The sequence below is a fragment of the Mixophyes fleayi genome, unplaced genomic scaffold (assembly GCF_038048845.1).
Source record: "Mixophyes fleayi isolate aMixFle1 unplaced genomic scaffold, aMixFle1.hap1 Scaffold_42, whole genome shotgun sequence".
Classification (NCBI taxonomy): domain Eukaryota; kingdom Metazoa; phylum Chordata; class Amphibia; order Anura; family Limnodynastidae; genus Mixophyes; species Mixophyes fleayi.
Window position 1 is genome coordinate 288992 of NW_027448102.1, and position 21032 is coordinate 310023.

The window sequence follows — 21032 nt, forward strand, 5'->3', positions numbered from 1 at the left end:
CTCCTGTCTCCCTTTCTCTTGGAAACAATGACTTACATCAATCCTTTTACATAATTCTTGTTTCTCATGACATTTCTAACATTGCCCACAATTATCAACTCTCTAAGTCTTTCTGAGCAAGAGAAATCGCAAAAGATAGTCATTTCTTCATTGCCGTCCAAAAACAAGGCTTTTTTACACTACTGTCTCCCTTTCTCTTGGAAACAATGACTTACATCAATCCTTTTACATATTTATTGTTTCTCATGACATTTCTAACATTGCTCACAATTATCAACTTTCTAAGTCTTTCTGATCAAGAAAAATCGCAAAACATAGTCATTTCTTCATTGCCGTCCAAAAACAACGCTTTTTTACACTCCTGTCTCCCTTTCTCTTGGAAACAATGACTTACATCAATCCTTTTACATAAATCTTGTTTCTCATGACATTTCTAACATTGCCCACAATTAAAAACTTGCTAAGTCTTTCTGAGCAAGAGAAATCGCAAAAGATAGTCATTTCTTCATTGCCGTCCAAAAACAAGGCTTTTTTACACTCCTGTCTCCCTTTCTCTTGGAAACAATGACTTACATCAATCCTTTTACATAATTCTTGTTTCTCATGACATTTCTAACATTGCCCACAATTATCAACTTTCTAAGTCTTTCTGAGCAAGAGAAATCGCAAAAGATAGTCATTTCTTCATTGCCGTCCAAAAACAAAGCTTTTTTACACTCCTGTCTCCCTTTCTCTTGGAAACAATGACTAACATCAATCCTTTTACATTATTCTTGTTTCTCATGACATTTCTAACATTGCCCACAATTATCAACTCTCTAAGTCTTTCTGAGCAAGAGAAATCGCAAAAGATAGTCATTTCTTCATTGCCGTCCAAAAACAAGGCTTTTTTACACTCCTGTCTCCCTTTCTCTTGGAAACAATGACTAACATCAATCCTTTTACATAATTCTTGTTTCTCATGACATTTCTAACATTGCCCACAATTATCAACTCTCTAAGTCTTTCTGAGCAAGAGAAATCGCAAAAGATAGTCATTTCTTCATTGCCGTCCAAAAACAAGGCTTTTTTACACTCCTGTCTCCCTTTCTCTTGGAAACAATGACTTACATCAATCCTTTTACATAATTCTTGTTTCTCATGACATTTCTAACATTGCCCACAATTATCAACTTTCTAAGTCTTTCTGAGCAAGAAAAATCGCAAAAGATAGTCATTTCTTCATTGCCGTCCAAAAACAAGGCTTTTTTACACTCCTGTCTCCCTTTCTCTTGGAAACAATGACTAACATCAATCCTTTTACATAATTCTTGTTTCTCATGACATTTCTAACATTGCCCACAATTATCAACTCTCTAAGTCTTTCTGAGCAAGAGAAATCGCAAAAGATAGTCATTTCTTCATTGCCGTCCAAAAACAACGCTTTTTTACACTCCTGTCTCCCTTTCTCTTGGAAACAATGACTTACATCAATCCTTTTACATAATTCTTGTTTCTCATGATATTTCTAACATTGCCCACAATTATCAACTTTCTAAGTCTTTCTGATCAAAAAAAATCGCAAAACATAGTCATTTCTTCATTGCCGTCCAAAAACAAGGCTTTTTTACACTCCTGTCTCCCTTTCTCTTGGAAACAATGACTTACATCAATCCTTTTACATAATTCTTGTTTCTCATGACATTTCTAACATTGCCCACAATTATCAACTTGCTAAGTCTTTCTGAGCAAGAGAAATCGCAAAAGATAGTCATTTCTTCATTGCCGTCCAAAAACAAGGCTTTTTTACACTCCTGTCTCCCTTTCTCTTGGAAACAATGACTTACATCAATCCTTTTATATAATTCTTGTTTCTCATGACATTTCTAACATTGCCCACAATTATCAACTTCCTAAGTCTTTCTGAGCAAGAGAAATCACAAAAGATAGTCATTTCTTCATTGCCGTCCAAAAACAAGGCTTTTTTACACTCCTGTCTCCCTTTCTCTTGGAAACAATGACTTACATCAATCCTTTTACATAATTCTTGTTTCTCATGACATTTCTAACTTTGCCCACAATTATAAACTTTCTAAGTTTTTTTGATCAAGAAAAATCGCAAAACATAGTCATTTCTTCATTGCCGTCCAAAAACAAGGCTTTTTTACACTCCTGTCTCCCTTTCTCTTGGAAACAATGACTAACATCAATCCTTTTACATAATTCTTGTTTCTCATGACATTTCTAACATTGCCCACAATTATCAACTCTCTAAGTCTTTCTGAGCAAGAGAAATCGCAAAAGATAGTCATTTCTTCATTGCCGTCCAAAAACAACGCTTTTTTACACTCCTGTCTCCCTTTCTCTTGGAAACAATGACTTACATCAATCCTTTTACATAATTCTTGTTTCTCATGATATTTCTAACATTGCCCACAATTATCAACTTTCTAAGTCTTTCTGATCAAGAAAAATCGCAAAACATAGTCATTTCTTCATTGCCGTCCAAAAACAACGCTTTTTTACACTCCTGTCTCCCTTTCTCTTGGAAACAATGACTTACATCAATCCTTTTACATAATTCTTGTTTCTCATGACATTTCTAACATTGCCCACAATTATCAACTTGCTAAGTCTTTCTGAGCAAGAGAAATCGCAAAAGATAGTCATTTCTTCATTGCCGTCCAAAAACAAGGCTTTTTTACACTCCTGTCTCCCTTTCTCTTGGAAACAATGACTAACATCAATCCTTTTACATAATTCTTGTTTCTCATGACATTTCTAACATTGCCCACAATTATCAACTTTCTAAGTCTTTCTGAGCAAGAGAAATCGCAAAAGATAGTCATTTCTTCATTGCCGTCCAAAAACAACGCTTTTTTACACTCCTGTCTCCCTTTCTCTTGGAAACAATGACTTACATCAATCCTTTTACATAATTCTTGTTTCTCATGACATTTCTAACATTGCCCACAATTATCAACTTTCTAAGTCTTTTTGATCAAGAAAAATCGCAAAACATAGTCATTTCTTCATTGCCGTCCAAAAACAACGCTTTTTTACACTCCTGTCTCCCTTTCTCTTGGAAACAATGACTTACATCAATCCTTTTACATAATTCTTGTTTCTCATGACATTTCTAACATTGCCCACAATTATCAACTTGCTAAGTCTTTTTGATCAAGAAAAATCGCAAAACATAGTCATTTCTTCATTGCCGTCCAAAAACAACGCTTTTTTACACTCCTGTCTCCCTTTCTCTTGAAAACAATGAATTACATCAATCCTTTTACATAATTCTTGTTTCTCATGACATTTCTAACATTGCCCACAATTATCAACTTTCTAAGTCTTTCTGAGCAAGAGAAATCGCAAAAGATAGTCATTTCTTCATTGCCGTCCAAAAACAAGGCTTTTTTACACTCCTGTCTCCCTTTCTCTTGGAAACAATGGCTTACATCAATCCTTTTACATAATTCTTGTTTCTCATGACATTTCTAACATTGCCCACAATTATCAACTCTCTAAGTCTTTCTGAGCAAGAGAAATCGCAAAAGATAGTCATTTCTTCATTGCCGTCCAAAAACAAGGCTTTTTTACACTCCTGTCTCCCTTTCTCTTGGAAACAATGACTAACATCAATCCTTTTACATAATTCTTGTTTCTCATGACATTTCTAACATTGCCCACAATTATCAACTTTCTAAGTCTTTCTGAGCAAGAGAAATCGCAAAAGATAGTCATTTCTTCATTGCCGTCCAAAAACAAAGCTTTTTTACACTCCTGTCTCCCTTTCTCTTGGAAACAATGACTAACATCAATCCTTTTACATAATTCTTGTTTCTCATGACATTTCTAACATTGCCCACAATTATCAACTTTCTAAGTCTTTCTGAGCAAGAGAAATCGCAAAAGATAGTCATTTCTTCATTGCCGTCCAAAAACAAGGCTTTTTTACACTCCTGTCTCCCTTTCTCTTGGAAACAATGGCTTACATCAATCCTTTTACATAATTCTTGTTTCTCATGACATTTCTAACATTGCCCACAATTATCAACTCTCTAAGTCTTTCTGAGCAAGAGAAATCGCAAAAGATAGTCATTTCTTTATTGCCGTCCAAAAACAACGCTTTTTTACACTCCTGTCTCCCTTTCTCTTGGAAACAATGACTTACATCAATCCTTTTACATAATTCTTGTTTCTCATGACATTTCTAATATTGCCCACAATTATCAACTTTCTAAGTCTTTCTGAGCAAGAGAAATCGCAAAAGATAGTCATTTCTTCATTGCCGTCCAAAAACAAGGCTTTTTTAAACTCCTGTCTCCCTTTCTCTTGGAAACAATGACTAACATCAATCCTTTTACATAATTCTTGTTTCTCATGACATTTCTAACATTGCCCACAATTATCAACTTTCTAAGTCTTTCTGAGCAAGAGAAATCGCAAAAGATAGTCATTTCTTCATTGCCGTCCAAAAACAAGGCTTTTTTACACTCCTGTCTCCCTTTCTCTTGGAAACAATGGCTTACATCAATCCTTTTACATAATTCTTGTTTCTCATGACATTTCTAACATTGCCCACAATTATCAACTCTCTAAGTCTTTCTGAGCAAGAGAAATCGCAAAAGATAGTCATTTCTTCATTGCCGTCCAAAAACAACGCTTTTTTACACTCCTGTCTCCCTTTCTCTTGGAAACAATGACTTACATCAATCATTTTACATAATTCTTGTTTCTCATGACATTTCTAACATTGCCCACAATTATCAACTTTCTAAGTTTTTTTGATCAAGAAAAATCGCAAAACATAGTCATTTCTTCATTGCCGTCCAAAAACAAGGCTTTTTTACACTCCTGTCTCCCTTTCTCTTGGAAACAATGACTAACATCAATCCTTTTACATAATTCTTGTTTCTCATGACATTTCTAACATTGCCCACAATTATCAACTTTCTAAGTCTTTCTGAGCAAGAGAAATCGCAAAAGATAGTCATTTCTTCATTGCCGTCCAAAAACAAAGCTTTTTTACACTCCTGTCTCCCTTTCTCTTGGAAACAATGACTAACATCAATCCTTTTACATAATTCTTGTTTCTCATGACATTTCTAACATTGCCCACAATTATCAACTTTCTAAGTCTTTCTGAGCAAGAGAAATCGCAAAAGATAGTCATTTCTTCATTGCCGTCCAAAAACAAGGCTTTTTTACACTCCTGTCTCCCTTTCTCTTGGAAACAATGGCTTACATCAATCCTTTTACATAATTCTTGTTTCTCATGACATTTCTAACATTGCCCACAATTATCAACTCTCTAAGTCTTTCTGAGCAAGAGAAATCGCAAAAGATAGTCATTTCTTTATTGCCGTCCAAAAACAACGCTTTTTTACACTCCTGTCTCCCTTTCTCTTGGAAACAATGACTTACATCAATCCTTTTACATAATTCTTGTTTCTCATGACATTTCTAACATTGCCCACAATTATCAACTTTCTAAGTTTTTTTGATCAAGAAAAATCGCAAAACATAGTCATTTCTTCATTGCCGTCCAAAAACAAAGCTTTTTTACACTCCTGTCTCCCTTTCTCTTGGAAACAATGGCTTACATCAATCCTTTTACATAATTCTTGTTTCTCATGACATTTCTAACCTTGCCCACAATTATCAACTCTCTAAGTCTTTCTGAGCAAGAGAAATCGCAAAAGATAGTCATTTCTTCATTGCCGTCCAAAAACAAGGCTTTTTTACACTCCTGTCTCCCTTTCTCTTGGAAACAATGACTAACATCAATCCTTTTACATAATTCTTGTTTCTCATGACATTTCTAACATTGCCCACAATTATCAACTTTCTAAGTCTTTCTGAGCAAGAGAAATCGCAAAAGATAGTCATTTCTTCATTGCCGTCCAAAAACAAAGCTTTTTTACACTCCTGTCTCCCTTTCTCTTGGAAACAATGACTAACATCAATCCTTTTACATAATTCTTGTTTCTCATGACATTTCTAACATTGCCCACAATTATCAACTTTCTAAGTCTTTCTGAGCAAGAGAAATCGCAAAAGATAGTCATTTCTTCATTGCCGTCCAAAAACAAGGCTTTTTTACACTCCTGTCTCCCTTTCTCTTGGAAACAATGACTTACATCAATCCTTTTACATAATTCTTGTTTCTCATGACATTTCTAACATTGCCCACAATTATCAACTTTCTAAGTCTTTCTGAGCAAGAGAAATCGCAAAAGATAGTCATTTCTTCATTGCCGTCCAAAAACAACGCTTTTTTACACTCCTGTCTCCCTTTCTCTTGGAAACAATGACTTACATCAATCATTTTACATAATTCTTGTTTCTCATGACATTTCTAACATTGCCCACAATTATCAACTTTCTAAGTTTTTTTGATCAAGAAAAATCGCAAAACATAGTCATTTCTTCATTGCCGTCCAAAAACAAGGCTTTTTTACACTCCTGTCTCCCTTTCTCTTGGAAACAATGACTAACATCAATCCTTTTACATAATTCTTGTTTCTCATGACATTTCTAACATTGCCCACAATTATCAACTTTCTAAGTCTTTCTGAGCAAGAGAAATCGCAAAAGATAGTCATTTCTTCATTGCCGTCCAAAAACAAAGCTTTTTTACACTCCTGTCTCCCTTTCTCTTGGAAACAATGACTAACATCAATCCTTTTACATAATTCTTGTTTCTCATGACATTTCTAACATTGCCCACAATTATCAACTTTCTAAGTCTTTCTGAGCAAGAGAAATCGCAAAAGATAGTCATTTCTTCATTGCCGTCCAAAAACAAGGCTTTTTTACACTCCTGTCTCCCTTTCTCTTGGAAACAATGGCTTACATCAATCCTTTTACATAATTCTTGTTTCTCATGACATTTCTAACATTGCCCACAATTATCAACTCTCTAAGTCTTTCTGAGCAAGAGAAATCGCAAAAGATAGTCATTTCTTTATTGCCGTCCAAAAACAACGCTTTTTTACACTCCTGTCTCCCTTTCTCTTGGAAACAATGACTTACATCAATCCTTTTACATAATTCTTGTTTCTCATGACATTTCTAACATTGCCCACAATTATCAACTTTCTAAGTTTTTTTGATCAAGAAAAATCGCAAAACATAGTCATTTCTTCATTGCCGTCCAAAAACAAAGCTTTTTTACACTCCTGTCTCCCTTTCTCTTGGAAACAATGGCTTACATCAATCCTTTTACATAATTCTTGTTTCTCATGACATTTCTAACCTTGCCCACAATTATCAACTCTCTAAGTCTTTCTGAGCAAGAGAAATCGCAAAAGATAGTCATTTCTTCATTGCCGTCCAAAAACAAGGCTTTTTTACACTCCTGTCTCCCTTTCTCTTGGAAACAATGACTAACATCAATCCTTTTACATAATTCTTGTTTCTCATGACATTTCTAACATTGCCCACAATTATCAACTTTCTAAGTCTTTCTGAGCAAGAGAAATCGCAAAAGATAGTCATTTCTTCATTGCCGTCCAAAAACAAAGCTTTTTTACACTCCTGTCTCCCTTTCTCTTGGAAACAATGACTAACATCAATCCTTTTACATAATTCTTGTTTCTCATGACATTTCTAACATTGCCCACAATTATCAACTTTCTAAGTCTTTCTGAGCAAGAGAAATCGCAAAAGATAGTCATTTCTTCATTGCCGTCCAAAAACAAGGCTTTTTTACACTCCTGTCTCCCTTTCTCTTGGAAACAATGACTTACATCAATCCTTTAACATAATTCTTGTTTCTCATGACATTTCTAACATTGCCCACAATTATCAACTTTCTAAGTCTTTCTGAGCAAGAAAAATCGCAAAAGATAGTCATTTCTTCATTGCCGTCCAAGAACAAGGCTTTTTTACACTCCTGTCTCCCTTTCTCTTGGAAACAATGACTAACATCAATCCTTTTACATAATTCTTGTTTCTCATGACATTTCTAACATTGCCCACAATTATCAACTCTCTAAGTCTTTCTGAGCAAGAGAAATCGCAAAAGATAGTCATTTCTTCATTGCCGTCCAAAAACAACGCTTTTTTACACTCCTGTCTCCCTTTCTCTTGGAAACAATGACTTACATCAATCCTTTTACATAATTCTTGTTTCTCATGACATTTCTAACATTGCCCACAATTATCAACTTTCTAAGTCTTTCTGATCAAGAAAAATCGCAAAACATAGTCATTTCTTCATTGCCGTCCAAAAACAACGCTTTTTTACACTACTGTCTCCCTTTCTCTTGGAAACAATGACTTACATCAATCCTTTAACATAATTCTTGTTTCTCATGACATTTCTAACATTGCCCACAATTATCAACTTTCTAAGTCTTTCTGAGCAAGAAAAATCGCAAAAGATAGTCATTTCTTCATTGCCGTCCAAAAACAAGGCTTTTTTACACTCCTGTCTCCCTTTCTCTTGGAAACAATGACTTACATCAATCCTTTTACATAATTCTTGTTTCTCATGACATTTCTAACATTGCCCACAATTATCAACTTTCTAAGTCTTTCTGATCAAGAAAAATCGCAAAACATAGTCATTTCTTCATTGCCGTCCAAAAACAACGCTTTTTTACACTACTGTCTCCCTTTCTCTTGGAAACAATGACTTACATCAATCCTTTTACATAATTCTTGTTTCTCATGACATTTCTAACATTGCCCACAATTATAAACTTGCTAAGTCTTTCTGAGCAAGAGAAATCGCAAAAGATAGTCATTTCTTCATTGCCGTCCAAAAACAACGCTTTTTTACACTCCTGTCTCCCTTTCTCTTGGAAACAATGACTTACATCAATCCTTTTACATAATTCTTGTTTCTCATGACATTTTTAACATTGCCCACAATTATCAACTTTCTAAGTCTTTCTGAGCAAGAGAAATCGCAAAAGATAGTCATTTCTTCATTGCCGTCCAAAAACAAGGCTTTTTTACACTCCTGTCTCCCTTTCTCTTGGAAACAATGACTTACATCAATCCTTTTACATAATTCTTGTTTCTCATGACATTTCTAACATTGCCCACAATTATCAACTTTCTAAGTCTTTCTGATCAAGAAAAATCGCAAAACATAGTCATTTCTTCATTGCCGTCCAAAAACAAGGCTTATTTACACTCCTGTCTCACTTTCTCTTGGAAACAATGACTAACATCAATCCTTTTACATAATTCTTGTTTCTCATGACATTTCTAACATTGCCCACAATTATCAACTTTCTAAGTCTTTCTGAGCAAGAGAAATTGCAAAAGATAGTCATTTCTTCATTGCCGTCCAAAAACAAGGCTTTTTTACACTCCTGTCTCCCTTTTTCTTGGAAACAATGACTAACATCAATCCTTTTACATAATTCTTGTTTCTCATGACATTTCTAACATTGCCCACAATTATCAACTTTCTAAGTCTTCCTGAGCAAGAGAAATCGCAAAAGATAGTCATTTCTTCATTGCCGTCCAAAAACAAGGCTTTTTTACACTCCTGTCTCCCTTTCTCTTGGAAACAATGACTTACATCAATCCATTTACATAATTCTTGTTTCTCATGACATTTCTAACATTGCCCACAATTATCAACTTTCTAAGTCTTTCTGAGCAAGAGAAATCGCAAAAGATAGTCATTTCTTCATTGCCGTCCAAAAACAAGGCTTTTTTACACTTCTGTCTCACTTTCTCTTGGAAACAATGACTAACATCAATCCTTTTACATAATTCTTGTTTCTCATGACATTTCTAACATTGCCCACAATTATCAACTTTCTAAGTCTTTCTGAGCAAGAGAAATCGCAAAAGATAGTCATTTCTTCATTGCCGTCCAAAAACAAGGCTTTTTTACACTCCTGTCTCCCTTTCTCTTGGAAACAATGACTTACATCAATCCTTTAACATAATTCTTGTTTCTCATGACATTTCTAACATTGCCCACAATTATCAACTTTCTAAGTCTTTCTGAGCAAGAAAAATCGAAAAACATAGTCATTTCTTCATTGCCGTCCAAAAACAAGGCTTTTTTACACTCCTGTCTCCCTTTCTCTTGGAAACAATGACTTACATCAATCCTTTTACATAATTCTTGTTTCTCATGACATTTCTAACATTGCCCACAATTATCAACTTTCTAAGTCTTTCTGATCAAGAAAAATCGCAAAACATAGTAATTTCTTCATTGCCGTCCAAAAACAACGCTTTTTTACACTCCTGTCTCACTTTCTCTTGGAAACAATGACTTACATCAATCCTTTAACATAATTCTTGTTTCTCATGACATTTCTAACATTGCCCACAATTATCAACTTTCTAAGTCTTTCTGATCAAGAAAAATCGCAAAACATAGTCATTTCTTCATTGCCGTCCAAAAACAACGCTTTTTTACACTACTGTCTCCCTTTCTCTTGGAAACAATGACTTACATCAATCCTTTTACATAATTCTTGTTTCTCATGACATTTCTAACATTGCCCACAATTATCAACTTTCTAAGTCTTTCTGATCAAGAAAAATCGCAAAACATAGTAATTTCTTCATTGCCGTCCAAAAACAACGCTTTTTTACACTCCTGTCTCACTTTCTCTTGAAAACAATGACTTACACCAATCCTTTTACATAATTCTTGTTTCTCATGACATTTCTAACATTGCCCACAATTATCAACTTTCTAAGTCTTTCTGAGCAAGAAAAATCGCAAAAGATAGTCATTTCTTCATTGCCGTCCAAAAACAAGGCTTTTTTACACTCCTGTCTCCCTTTCTCTTGGAAACAATGACTAACATCAATCCTTTTACATAATTCTTGTTTCTCATGACATTTCTAACATTGCCCACTATTATCAACTCTCTAAGTCTTTCTGAGCAAGAGAAATCGCAAAAGATAGTCATTTCTTCATTGCCGTCCAAAAACAAGGCTTTTTTACACTCCTGTCTCCCTTTCTCTTGGAAACAATGACTTACATCAATCCTTTTACATAATTCTTGTTTCTCATGACATTTCTAACATTGCCCACAATTATCAACTTTCTAAGTCTTTCTGATCAAGAAAAATCGCAAAACATAGTCATTTCTTCATTGCCGTCCAAAAACAACGCTTTTTTACACTACTGTCTCCCTTTCTCTTGGAAACAATGACTTACATCAATCCTTTTACATAATTCTTGTTTCTCATGACATTTCTAACATTGCCCACAATTATAAACTTGCTAAGTCTTTCTGAGCAAGAGAAATCGCAAAAGAGTCATTTCTTCATTGCCGTCCAAAAACAACGCTTTTTTACACTCCTGTCTCCCTTTCTCTTGGAAACAATGACTTACATCAATCCTTTTACATAATTCTTGTTTCTCATGACATTTCTAACATTGCCCACAATTATCAACTTTCTAAGTCTTTCTGAGCAAGAGAAATCGCAAATGATAGTCATTTCTTCATTGCCGTCCAAAAACAAGGCTTTTTTTACACTCCTGTCTCCCTTTCTCTTGGAAACAATGACTTACATCAATCCATTTACATAATTCTTGTTTCTCATGACATTTCTAACATTGCCCACAATTATCAACTTTCTAAGTCTTTCTGAGCAAGAGAAATCGCAAAAGATAGTCATTTCTTCATTGCCGTCCAAAAACAAGGCTTTTTTACACTCCTGTCTCCCTTTCTCTTGGAAACAATGACTTACATCAATCCATTTACATAATTCTTGTTTCTCATGACATTTCTAACATTGCCCACAATTATCAACTTTCTAAGTCTTTCTGAGCAAGAGAAATCGCAAAAGATAGTCATTTCTTCATTGCCGTCCAAAAACAAGGCTTTTTTACACTTCTGTCTCACTTTCTCTTGGAAACAATGACTAACATCAATCCTTTTACATAATTCTTGTTTCTCATGACATTTCTAACATTGCCCACAATTATCAACTTTCTAAGTCTTTCTGAGCAATGAAAATCGAAAAACATAGTCATTTCTTCATTGCCGTCCAAAAACAAGGCTTTTTTACACTCCTGTCTCCCTTTCTCTTGGAAACAATGACTTACATCAATCCTTTTACATAATTCTTGTTTCTCATGACATTTCTAACATTGCCCACAATTATCAACTTTCTAAGTCTTTCTGAGCAAGAGTAATCGCAAAAGATAGTCATTTCTTCATTGCAGTCCAAAAACAAGGCTTTTTTACACTCCTGTCTCCCTTTCTCTTGGAAACAATGGCTTACATCAATCCTTTTACATAATTCTTGTTTCTCATGACATTTCTAACATTGCCCACAATTATCAACTCTCTAAGTCTTTCTGAGCAAGAGAAATCGCAAAAGATAGTCATTTCTTCATTGCCGTCCAAAAACAAGGCTTTTTTACACTCCTGTCTCCCTTTCTCTTGGAAACAATGACTAACATCAATCCTTTTACATAATTCTTGTTTCTCATGACATTTCTAACATTGCCCACAATTATCAACTTTCTAAGTCTTTCTGAGCAAGAGAAATCGCAAAAGATAGTCATTTCTTCATTGCCGTCCAAAAACAAAGCTTTTTTACACTCCTGTCTCCCTTTCTCTTGGAAACAATGACTAACATCAATCCTTTTACATAATTCTTGTTTCTCATGACATTTCTAACATTGCCCACAATTATCAACTTTCTAAGTCTTTCTGAGCAAGAGAAATCGCAAAAGATAGTCATTTCTTCATTGCCGTCCAAAAACAAGGCTTTTTTACACTCCTGTCTCCCTTTCTCTTGGAAACAATGACTTACATCAATCCTTTAACATAATTCTTGTTTCTCATGACATTTCTAACATTGCCCACAATTATCAACTTTCTAAGTCTTTCTGAGCAAGAAAAATCGCAAAAGATAGTCATTTCTTCATTGCCGTCCAAAAACAAGGCTTTTTTACACTCCTGTCTCCCTTTCTCTTGGAAACAATGACTTACATCAATCCTTTTACATAATTCTTGTTTCTCATGACATTTCTAACATTGCCCACAATTATCAACTTTCTAAGTCTTTCTGATCAAGAAAAATCGCAAAACATAGTCATTTCTTCATTGCCGTCCAAAAACAACGCTTTTTTACACTACTGTCTCCCTTTCTCTTGGAAACAATGACTTACATCAATCCTTTTACATAATTCTTGTTTCTCATGACATTTCTAACATTGCCCACAATTATAAACTTGCTAAGTCTTTCTGAGCAAGAGAAATCGCAAAAGATAGTCATTTCTTCATTGCCGTCCAAAAACAACGCTTTTTTACACTCCTGTCTCCCTTTCTCTTGGAAACAATGACTTACATCAATCCTTTTACATAATTCTTGTTTCTCATGACATTTTTAACATTGCCCACAATTATCAACTTTCTAAGTCTTTCTGAGCAAGAGAAATCGCAAATGATAGTCATTTCTTCATTGCCGTCCAAAAACAAGGCTTTTTTACACTCCTGTCTCCCTTTCTCTTGGAAACAATGACTTACATCAATCCATTTACATAATTCTTGTTTCTCATGACATTTCTAACATTGCCCACAATTATCAACTTTCTAAGTCTTTCTGAGCAAGAGAAATCGCAAAAGATAGTCATTTCTTCATTGCCGTCCAAAAACAAGGCTTTTTTACACTCCTGTCTCCCTTTCTCTTGGAAACAATGACTAACATCAATCCTTTTACATAATTCTTGTTTCTCATGACATTTCTAACATTGCCCACAATTATCAACTTTCTAAGTCTTTCTGAGCAAGAGAAATCGCAAAAGATAGTCATTTCTTCATTGCCGTCCAAAAACAAGGCTTTTTTACACTCCTGTCTCCCTTTCTCTTGGAAACAATGACTTACATCAATCCTTTAACATAATTCTTGTTTCTCATGACATTTCTAACATTGCCCACAATTATCAACTTTCTAAGTCTTTCTGAGCAAGAAAAATCGAAAAACATAGTCATTTCTTCATTGCCGTCCAAAAACAAGGCTTTTTTACACTCCTGTCTCCCTTTCTCTTGGAAACAATGACTTACATCAATCCTTTTACATAATTCTTGTTTCTCATGACATTTCTAACATTGCCCACAATTATCAACTTTCTAAGTCTTTCTGAGCAAGAGAAATCGTAAAAGATAGTCATTTCTTCATTGCCGTCCAAAAACAAGGCTTTTTTACACTCCTGTCTCCCTTTCTCTTGGAAACAATGACTTACATCAATCCTTTTACATAATTCTTGTTTCTCATGACATTTCTAACATTGCCCACAATTATCAACTTCCTAAGTCTTTCTGAGCAAGAGAAATCGCAAAAGATAGTCATTTCTTCATTGCCGTCCAAAAACAAGGCTTTTTTACACTCCTGTCTCCCTTTCTCTTGGAAACAATGACTAACATCAATCCTTTTACATAATTCTTGTTTCTCATGACATTTCTAACATTGCCCACAATTATCAACTTTCTAAGTCTTTCTGAGCAAGAGAAATCGCAAAAGATAGTCATTTCTTCATTGCCGTCCAAAAACAAGGCTTTTTTACACTCCTGTCTCCCTTTCTCTTGGAAACAATGACTTACATCAATCCTTTTACATAATTCTTGTTTCTCATGACATTTCTAACATTGCCCACAATTATCAACTTTCTAAGTCTTTCTGATCAAGAAAAATCGCAAAACATAGTCATTTCTTCATTGCCGTCCAAAAACAAGGCTTATTTACACTCCTGTCTCACTTTCTCTTGGAAACAATGACTAACATCAATCCTTTTACATAATTCTTGTTTCTCATGACATTTCTAACATTGCCCACAATTATCAACTTTCTAAGTCTTTCTGAGCAAGAGAAATTGCAAAAGATAGTCATTTCTTCATTGCCGTCCAAAAACAAGGCTTTTTTACACTCCTGTCTCCCTTTTTCTTGGAAACAATGACTAACATCAATCCTTTTACATAATTCTTGTTTCTCATGACATTTCTAACATTGCCCACAATTATCAACTTTCTAAGTCTTCCTGAGCAAGAGAAATCGCAAAAGATAGTCATTTCTTCATTGCCGTCCAAAAACAAGGCTTTTTTACACTCCTGTCTCCCTTTCTCTTGGAAACAATGACTTACATCAATCCATTTACATAATTCTTGTTTCTCATGACATTTCTAACATTGCCCACAATTATCAACTTTCTAAGTCTTTCTGAGCAAGAGAAATCGCAAAAGATAGTCATTTCTTCATTGCCGTCCAAAAACAAGGCTTTTTTACACTTCTGTCTCACTTTCTCTTGGAAACAATGACTAACATCAATCCTTTTACATAATTCTTGTTTCTCATGACATTTCTAACATTGCCCACAATTATCAACTTTCTAAGTCTTTCTGAGCAAGAGAAATCGCAAAAGATAGTCATTTCTTCATTGCCGTCCAAAAACAAGGCTTTTTTACACTCCTGTCTCCCTTTCTCTTGGAAACAATGACTTACATCAATCCTTTAACATAATTCTTGTTTCTCATGACATTTCTAACATTGCCCACAATTATCAACTTTCTAAGTCTTTCTGAGCAAGAAAAATCGAAAAACATAGTCATTTCTTCATTGCCGTCCAAAAACAAGGCTTTTTTACACTCCTGTCTCCCTTTCTCTTGGAAACAATGACTTACATCAATCCTTTTACATAATTCTTGTTTCTCATGACATTTCTAACATTGCCCACAATTATCAACTTTCTAAGTCTTTCTGAGCAAGAGAAATCGTAAAAGATAGTCATTTCTTCATTGCCGTCCAAAAACAACGCTTTTTTACACTCCTGTCTCCCTTTCTCTTGGAAACAATGACTTACATCAATCCTTTTACATAATTCTTGTTTCTCATGACATTTCTAACATTGCCCACAATTATCAACTTCCTAAGTCTTTCTGAGCAAGAGAAATCGCAAAAGATAGTCATTTCTTCATTGCCGTCCAAAAACAAGGCTTTTTTACACTCCTGTCTCCCTTTCTCTTGGAAACAATGACTAACATCAATCCTTTTACATAATTCTTGTTTCTCATGACATTTCTAACATTGCCCACAATTATCAACTTTCTAAGTCTTTCTGAGCAAGAGAAATCGCAAAAGATAGTCATTTCTTCATTGCCGTCCAAAAACAAGGCTTTTTTACACTCCTGTCTCCCTTTCTCTTGGAAACAATGACTTACATCAATCCTTTTACATAATTCTTGTTTCTCATGACATTTCTAACATTGCCCACAATTATCAACTTTCTAAGTCTTTCTGATCAAGAAAAATCGCAAAACATAGTCATTTCTTCATTGCCGTCCAAAAACAAGGCTTATTTACACTCCTGTCTCACTTTCTCTTGGAAACAATGACTAACATCAATCCTTTTACATAATTCTTGTTTCTCATGACATTTCTAACATTGCCCACAATTATCAACTTTCTAAGTCTTTCTGAGCAAGAGAAATTGCAAAAGATAGTCATTTCTTCATTGCCGTCCAAAAACAAGGCTTTTTTACACTCCTGTCTCCCTTTTTCTTGGAAACAATGACTAACATCAATCCTTTTACATAATTCTTGTTTCTCATGACATTTCTAACATTGCCCACAATTATCAACTTTCTAAGTCTTCCTGAGCAAGAGAAATCGCAAAAGATAGTCATTTCTTCATTGCCGTCCAAAAACAAGGCTTTTTTACACTCCTGTCTCCCTTTCTCTTGGAAACAATGACTTACATCAATCCATTTACATAATTCTTGTTTCTCATGACATTTCTAACATTGCCCACAATTATCAACTTTCTAAGTCTTTCTGAGCAAGAGAAATCGCAAAAGATAGTCATTTCTTCATTGCCGTCCAAAAACAAGGCTTTTTTACACTTCTGTCTCACTTTCTCTTGGAAACAATGACTAACATCAATCCTTTTACATAATTCTTGTTTCTCATGACATTTCTAACATTGCCCACAATTATCAACTTTCTAAGTCTTTCTGAGCAAGAAAAATCGAAAAACATAGTCATTTCTTCATTGCCGTCCAAAAACAAGGCTTTTTTACACTCCTGTCTCCCTTTCTCTTGGAAACAATGACTTACATCAATCCTTTTACATTCTATACATAAAAATAAATTAGATAAAATAAATTATTACATATATATCTATATATAGATAGATAGATAGATAGATAGATAGATAGAGAGATAGATAGATAGGTATATAGATTAAAAAAAAATGACACATTAAAAAAAAAAGTTGCTGAGACCAAACAAAAAATTAATTCTGTGTAAACATTACCTCGCTGTACATCAGCAACAGGTTCCGAGACATGTACCTCAGTCACTCTTCTTCTCTTGTGAGCTGTAAGTTAATTTTAAAATACTATTAGATGCTATTATTAATTGTTGACAAGGATTTAAATAGTAATCAAGAGTGACAATGAGGAATAGTGAGTGAGAGAGTGTGATAGTGAAAGGAAAAGATAGAGAGAGATAAAGCAATATTAAAGAAAAAAAGAGGGAGAGTGACAGTTAAAAGAGAGAGTGATAGTGAAAGAGTGAGAAAGAGAGAGAGAGAGAGAGAGAGTGAAATAGAGAGAGACATTGATAGACCTAAGAGCGACAGTGATATAACAAGAGAGAGAGTTATAGTAAAAGAGAGAGTGATAGTGAAAGAGCGAGAAAGAGAGAGAGACAAAGAGAGAGAGAGAGAGAGAGTAAAATAGAGAGAGACATTGATAGACCTAAGAGCGACAGTGATATAACAAGAGAGAGAGTTATAGTAAAAGAGAGAGAAGGAGATATATGCATATTGTTTTACAATGCAAATATAATTACCTTTTTTATTTGGTTCAACAGTTTGGGCAGGATGAGTAGACTTGGTTAAACGGCTTTCTTTTTCTGTAACAAATAATTATAATAAGCTTTGCAAAATGTACTATATTTAAAATATATTCTATCTACTTGATCACAATATATACCTTGATTGGAAGCCGTTGTCGCTACTTCCACTGCGACTTGTCTTGGCATAAGCAATGTCACACCTATAATAAAAAATAAAATTTATTTTTAGTTATATAGAAGCAATAACATTACATTTTTGTTTTTGGACAATTTTATGGAAATATTAGATGCACCAAAAATAACAACTTACATTTTACATTGGAAGAATATTTTTTTGATATATATTAATTGCATGCAATAATTATAGTAACAAGTGTGACATCAATTCCCTGGTATTATTAGACAAATGATATACATTTCTATCTTACTATTACAAAATTATAAACATGTAAATATGTATGTGTATATGTAGATATGTATGTGTACATGTAGATATATATATACACACACTTGTAGGTTAATTGACTGCTATTGGAATTGACCCTAGTGTCTGTGTGTGTGAATTTAGACTGTAAGCTCCAATGGTGCAGGGACTGATGTGAGTGATTTCTCGATACAGTGCTGTGGAATCTGTGGCACTAAAAAAAAAATGGTGATGATGATGTATGTACATACATACACAAATATGTTTGATTAAATTTTGATGTAAAACCTAATAAAATAATAAACAACTTTATTATGGAACATTTTTTTTTTTATTTAACATAGGTGATATTGTCCATAAAAACTGTTATGTGTGAATAATATTGCTTTAAGGTTAAAAGTTTAAGGGCTACATTTAATAAGCTGTTGATTAGAAAAATTGGGGATGTTGCCTATAGCAATCAATCTAATTCTAGCTTTCATATAAAGCTAGAATCTAATTGGTTGCTATAGGCAACAGCCACACTTTTGCTAACCCGCAGCTTAGTAAATCTAGCACTATAATGGGTGTAATGTGTAGTGTAAAGTATGTAATCTATGGAGCATGTATACATGCATGTTACATCTTTATATCATACCTTCTCCTTCGACACTCCTCTGGCCCTTGTGTCCTTGAGAATAACCCAAATCTAAAATACATTAAAGAAAGATTTATTAGTACATCTTTATATAAGATTTTGGCAAGGCAAGTAAAAAAAAAAATTACAAAAAAAAATAAATTTATTATACATTTGTCATTTACCTCCTGATTTGGATTTTCTCTTCCGGGGTACTGCTTCACTTTCATGTCTTCTCCTTTGTGCTGCATCTTGTTCTGCAAAATTGTAAAAATAATTTTAGAATTCTATACAAATTTAATTGACATCGTCACTTTTATAGACAATTATACATACCTCGTGGCTGGAAGGTGGATGGATCAAGGGTGTCCACTGTCCCTTCCACTCCTTCCACAAGATCATCACTGAGAATTTGCCGCATCTTCTTCTCCCAAGGCTTAAATTTTAGGCGCAGTGGCTTGCCACCACCGGTTCCCCTAGAATGACGGGCAACGGCTGCCATCTTTGCCTTCGTGGTGCGCTTGCAGTCCCGAAAGCGTTTCATGCAAACCGCAACTGATCGTACTCGAACACCTACTGCGGACACAGCAGAGGCAATCTGGGACCAAATCTTCTGCTTATGCTTGAAGGACGCCTTCAGCGATTGGGCACCCTTCAGTGTCTCGTAATGTTGCAGTACCCCAGCAACAAGGACTTCATTCTCCTCAAGTGTGAAGCGCCTGGATCGTGTTACAGATGGTCCTTCTTCATCATCAGATCCACTCTCTGTAAGATGTTGCTGCTGGGTGCTTGTGCTGGCTTGCACGCTGCTCACAAACTGCTGCCGCCTTCTTTCTTCTTGGCGCTCCTCAGGACGGTCTCTCCATTCCTCGCCACTGCTGACAATTTCTTCTTGGGTTCCCTGTGTAGAAGAAGAAGAAGAATCCCTACGCTCCCTAGACATGGCTACTCTAATAAATTTTCTTTGCAAAAATAAATAAAAACTATTGACTATTTAACAACACTTGCCTAAGGATACAGTACAATATCCTACTATAATACTAATAACAATTAATTAAACTACACAAGTACTTGACTAAAAAAAAAATCCAGTTGTATAAAAAATAAATTATAATATAATTTTTAAGGGACCAAACTAGGTTAAATACAATCTATAAACTACAGAAAACTAAATGATAACTAAGGGAAAAAGGACAATAATACAACTGTAGAAATACAGCAAAAAAATAATGTAACACTAGATAAAAATATAGCAGTTGTATTTTAACTAAATTATATTATAATTTTTAAGGGACAAAACTACGTGCAATACAATCTATGTAGACTGCAAAAAAGTAAATGCAAACTAATTCAATTTTTATCCTAAAACAAGTCAAAACTGCAATTGCTTAAATACAGGAAAAAAAAAATATTTTTTTTTTTAAAAATGTGTGTGTATGTAAATGTATATATATATATATATATATATATATATATATATAAGGAGATATATGTGTGTGTGTGTGTGTGGGTGCAATTAAATAAGTGTGGTATGTCTGTAGTATATTCTTGTGTGTATTTGCCTGTATTGTAAAAAATAAAATGTTATTTTTTATAAAAAATATGTGTATAGTGCAGTGTAGAGTCAACTCACTAATCCAATTTCGAAGATTAGAGCAATGGAGAGCAGTCAGGAGTCACAAGCCTCAGGAGTCACAAGCCACAGCAGTCACCAACCAAGTCAGCCAACAGCTATCAGCAAATGACAGTTTGCTGTTGGCTGCATTATTTTTTCATACTGAGCTGCCAGCGTAAAACACTCCCCTTAGATTTCAAATTTGCTAGGACCAATAGTAGAGCGCGAGGCGGAGGATGCAAAAAAACATTTGCATTGAGCGAGTTTGTTTTTAAAACGAGCGCTCAAACGGCTAAAAAACGAGCGCGGAATTTTTTTTCTTTTTCGAGCGCGAAATTTTAACGCGTCTCGCTAACAATTGAATACCCCCCTCTAAGTCTTTCTGAGCAATAGAAATCGCAAAACATAGTCATTTCTTCATTGCCGTCCAAAAACAACGCTTTTTTACATTCCTGTCTCCCTTTCTCTTGGAAACAATGACTTACATCAATCCTTTTACATAATTCTTGTTTCTCATGACATTTCTAACATTGCCCACAATTATCAACTTTCTAAGTCTTTCTGAGCACGAGAAATCGCAAAACATAGTCATT

At 34.6% G+C, this 21032-nt stretch overlaps 1 protein-coding gene across 1 annotated transcript; it reads right to left on the reverse strand.

The window, feature by feature from the left end:
* Positions 1–3137: 3137 nt before the first annotated feature.
* LOC142134201 (uncharacterized) lies at positions 3138–19927 on the reverse strand. Its single transcript, XM_075194527.1, has 7 exons — positions 19161–19927; positions 19010–19081; positions 18846–18896; positions 17922–17984; positions 17779–17841; positions 17240–17302; positions 3138–3151 (listed from the first exon to the last, which is right to left on the reverse strand). Exons 1-7 carry the CDS (start codon positions 19765–19767, stop codon positions 3138–3140), a joined length of 933 nt encoding a protein of 310 aa, XP_075050628.1. The 5' UTR covers positions 19768–19927.
* Between the last annotated feature and the right edge of the window lie 1105 nt (positions 19928–21032).

What these genes read in the sequence shown, in the direction of transcription:
- LOC142134201 (XM_075194527.1), bottom strand. Translation starts at nt 19,767, where the DNA reads ATGTCTAGGGAGCGTAGGGATTCTTCTTCTTCTTCTACACAGGGAACC. An exon ending in GAGAAAATCCAAATCAGGAG is followed by an intron (nt 18,897 to 19,009) that starts GTAAATGACAAA and finishes AATGTATTTTAG; the next exon opens with ATTTGGGTTATTCTCAAGGA. An exon ending in TGTTGAACCAAATAAAAAAG is followed by an intron (nt 17,303 to 17,778) that starts GTAATTATATTT and finishes ATTAACTTACAG; the next exon opens with CTCACAAGAGAAGAAGAGTG.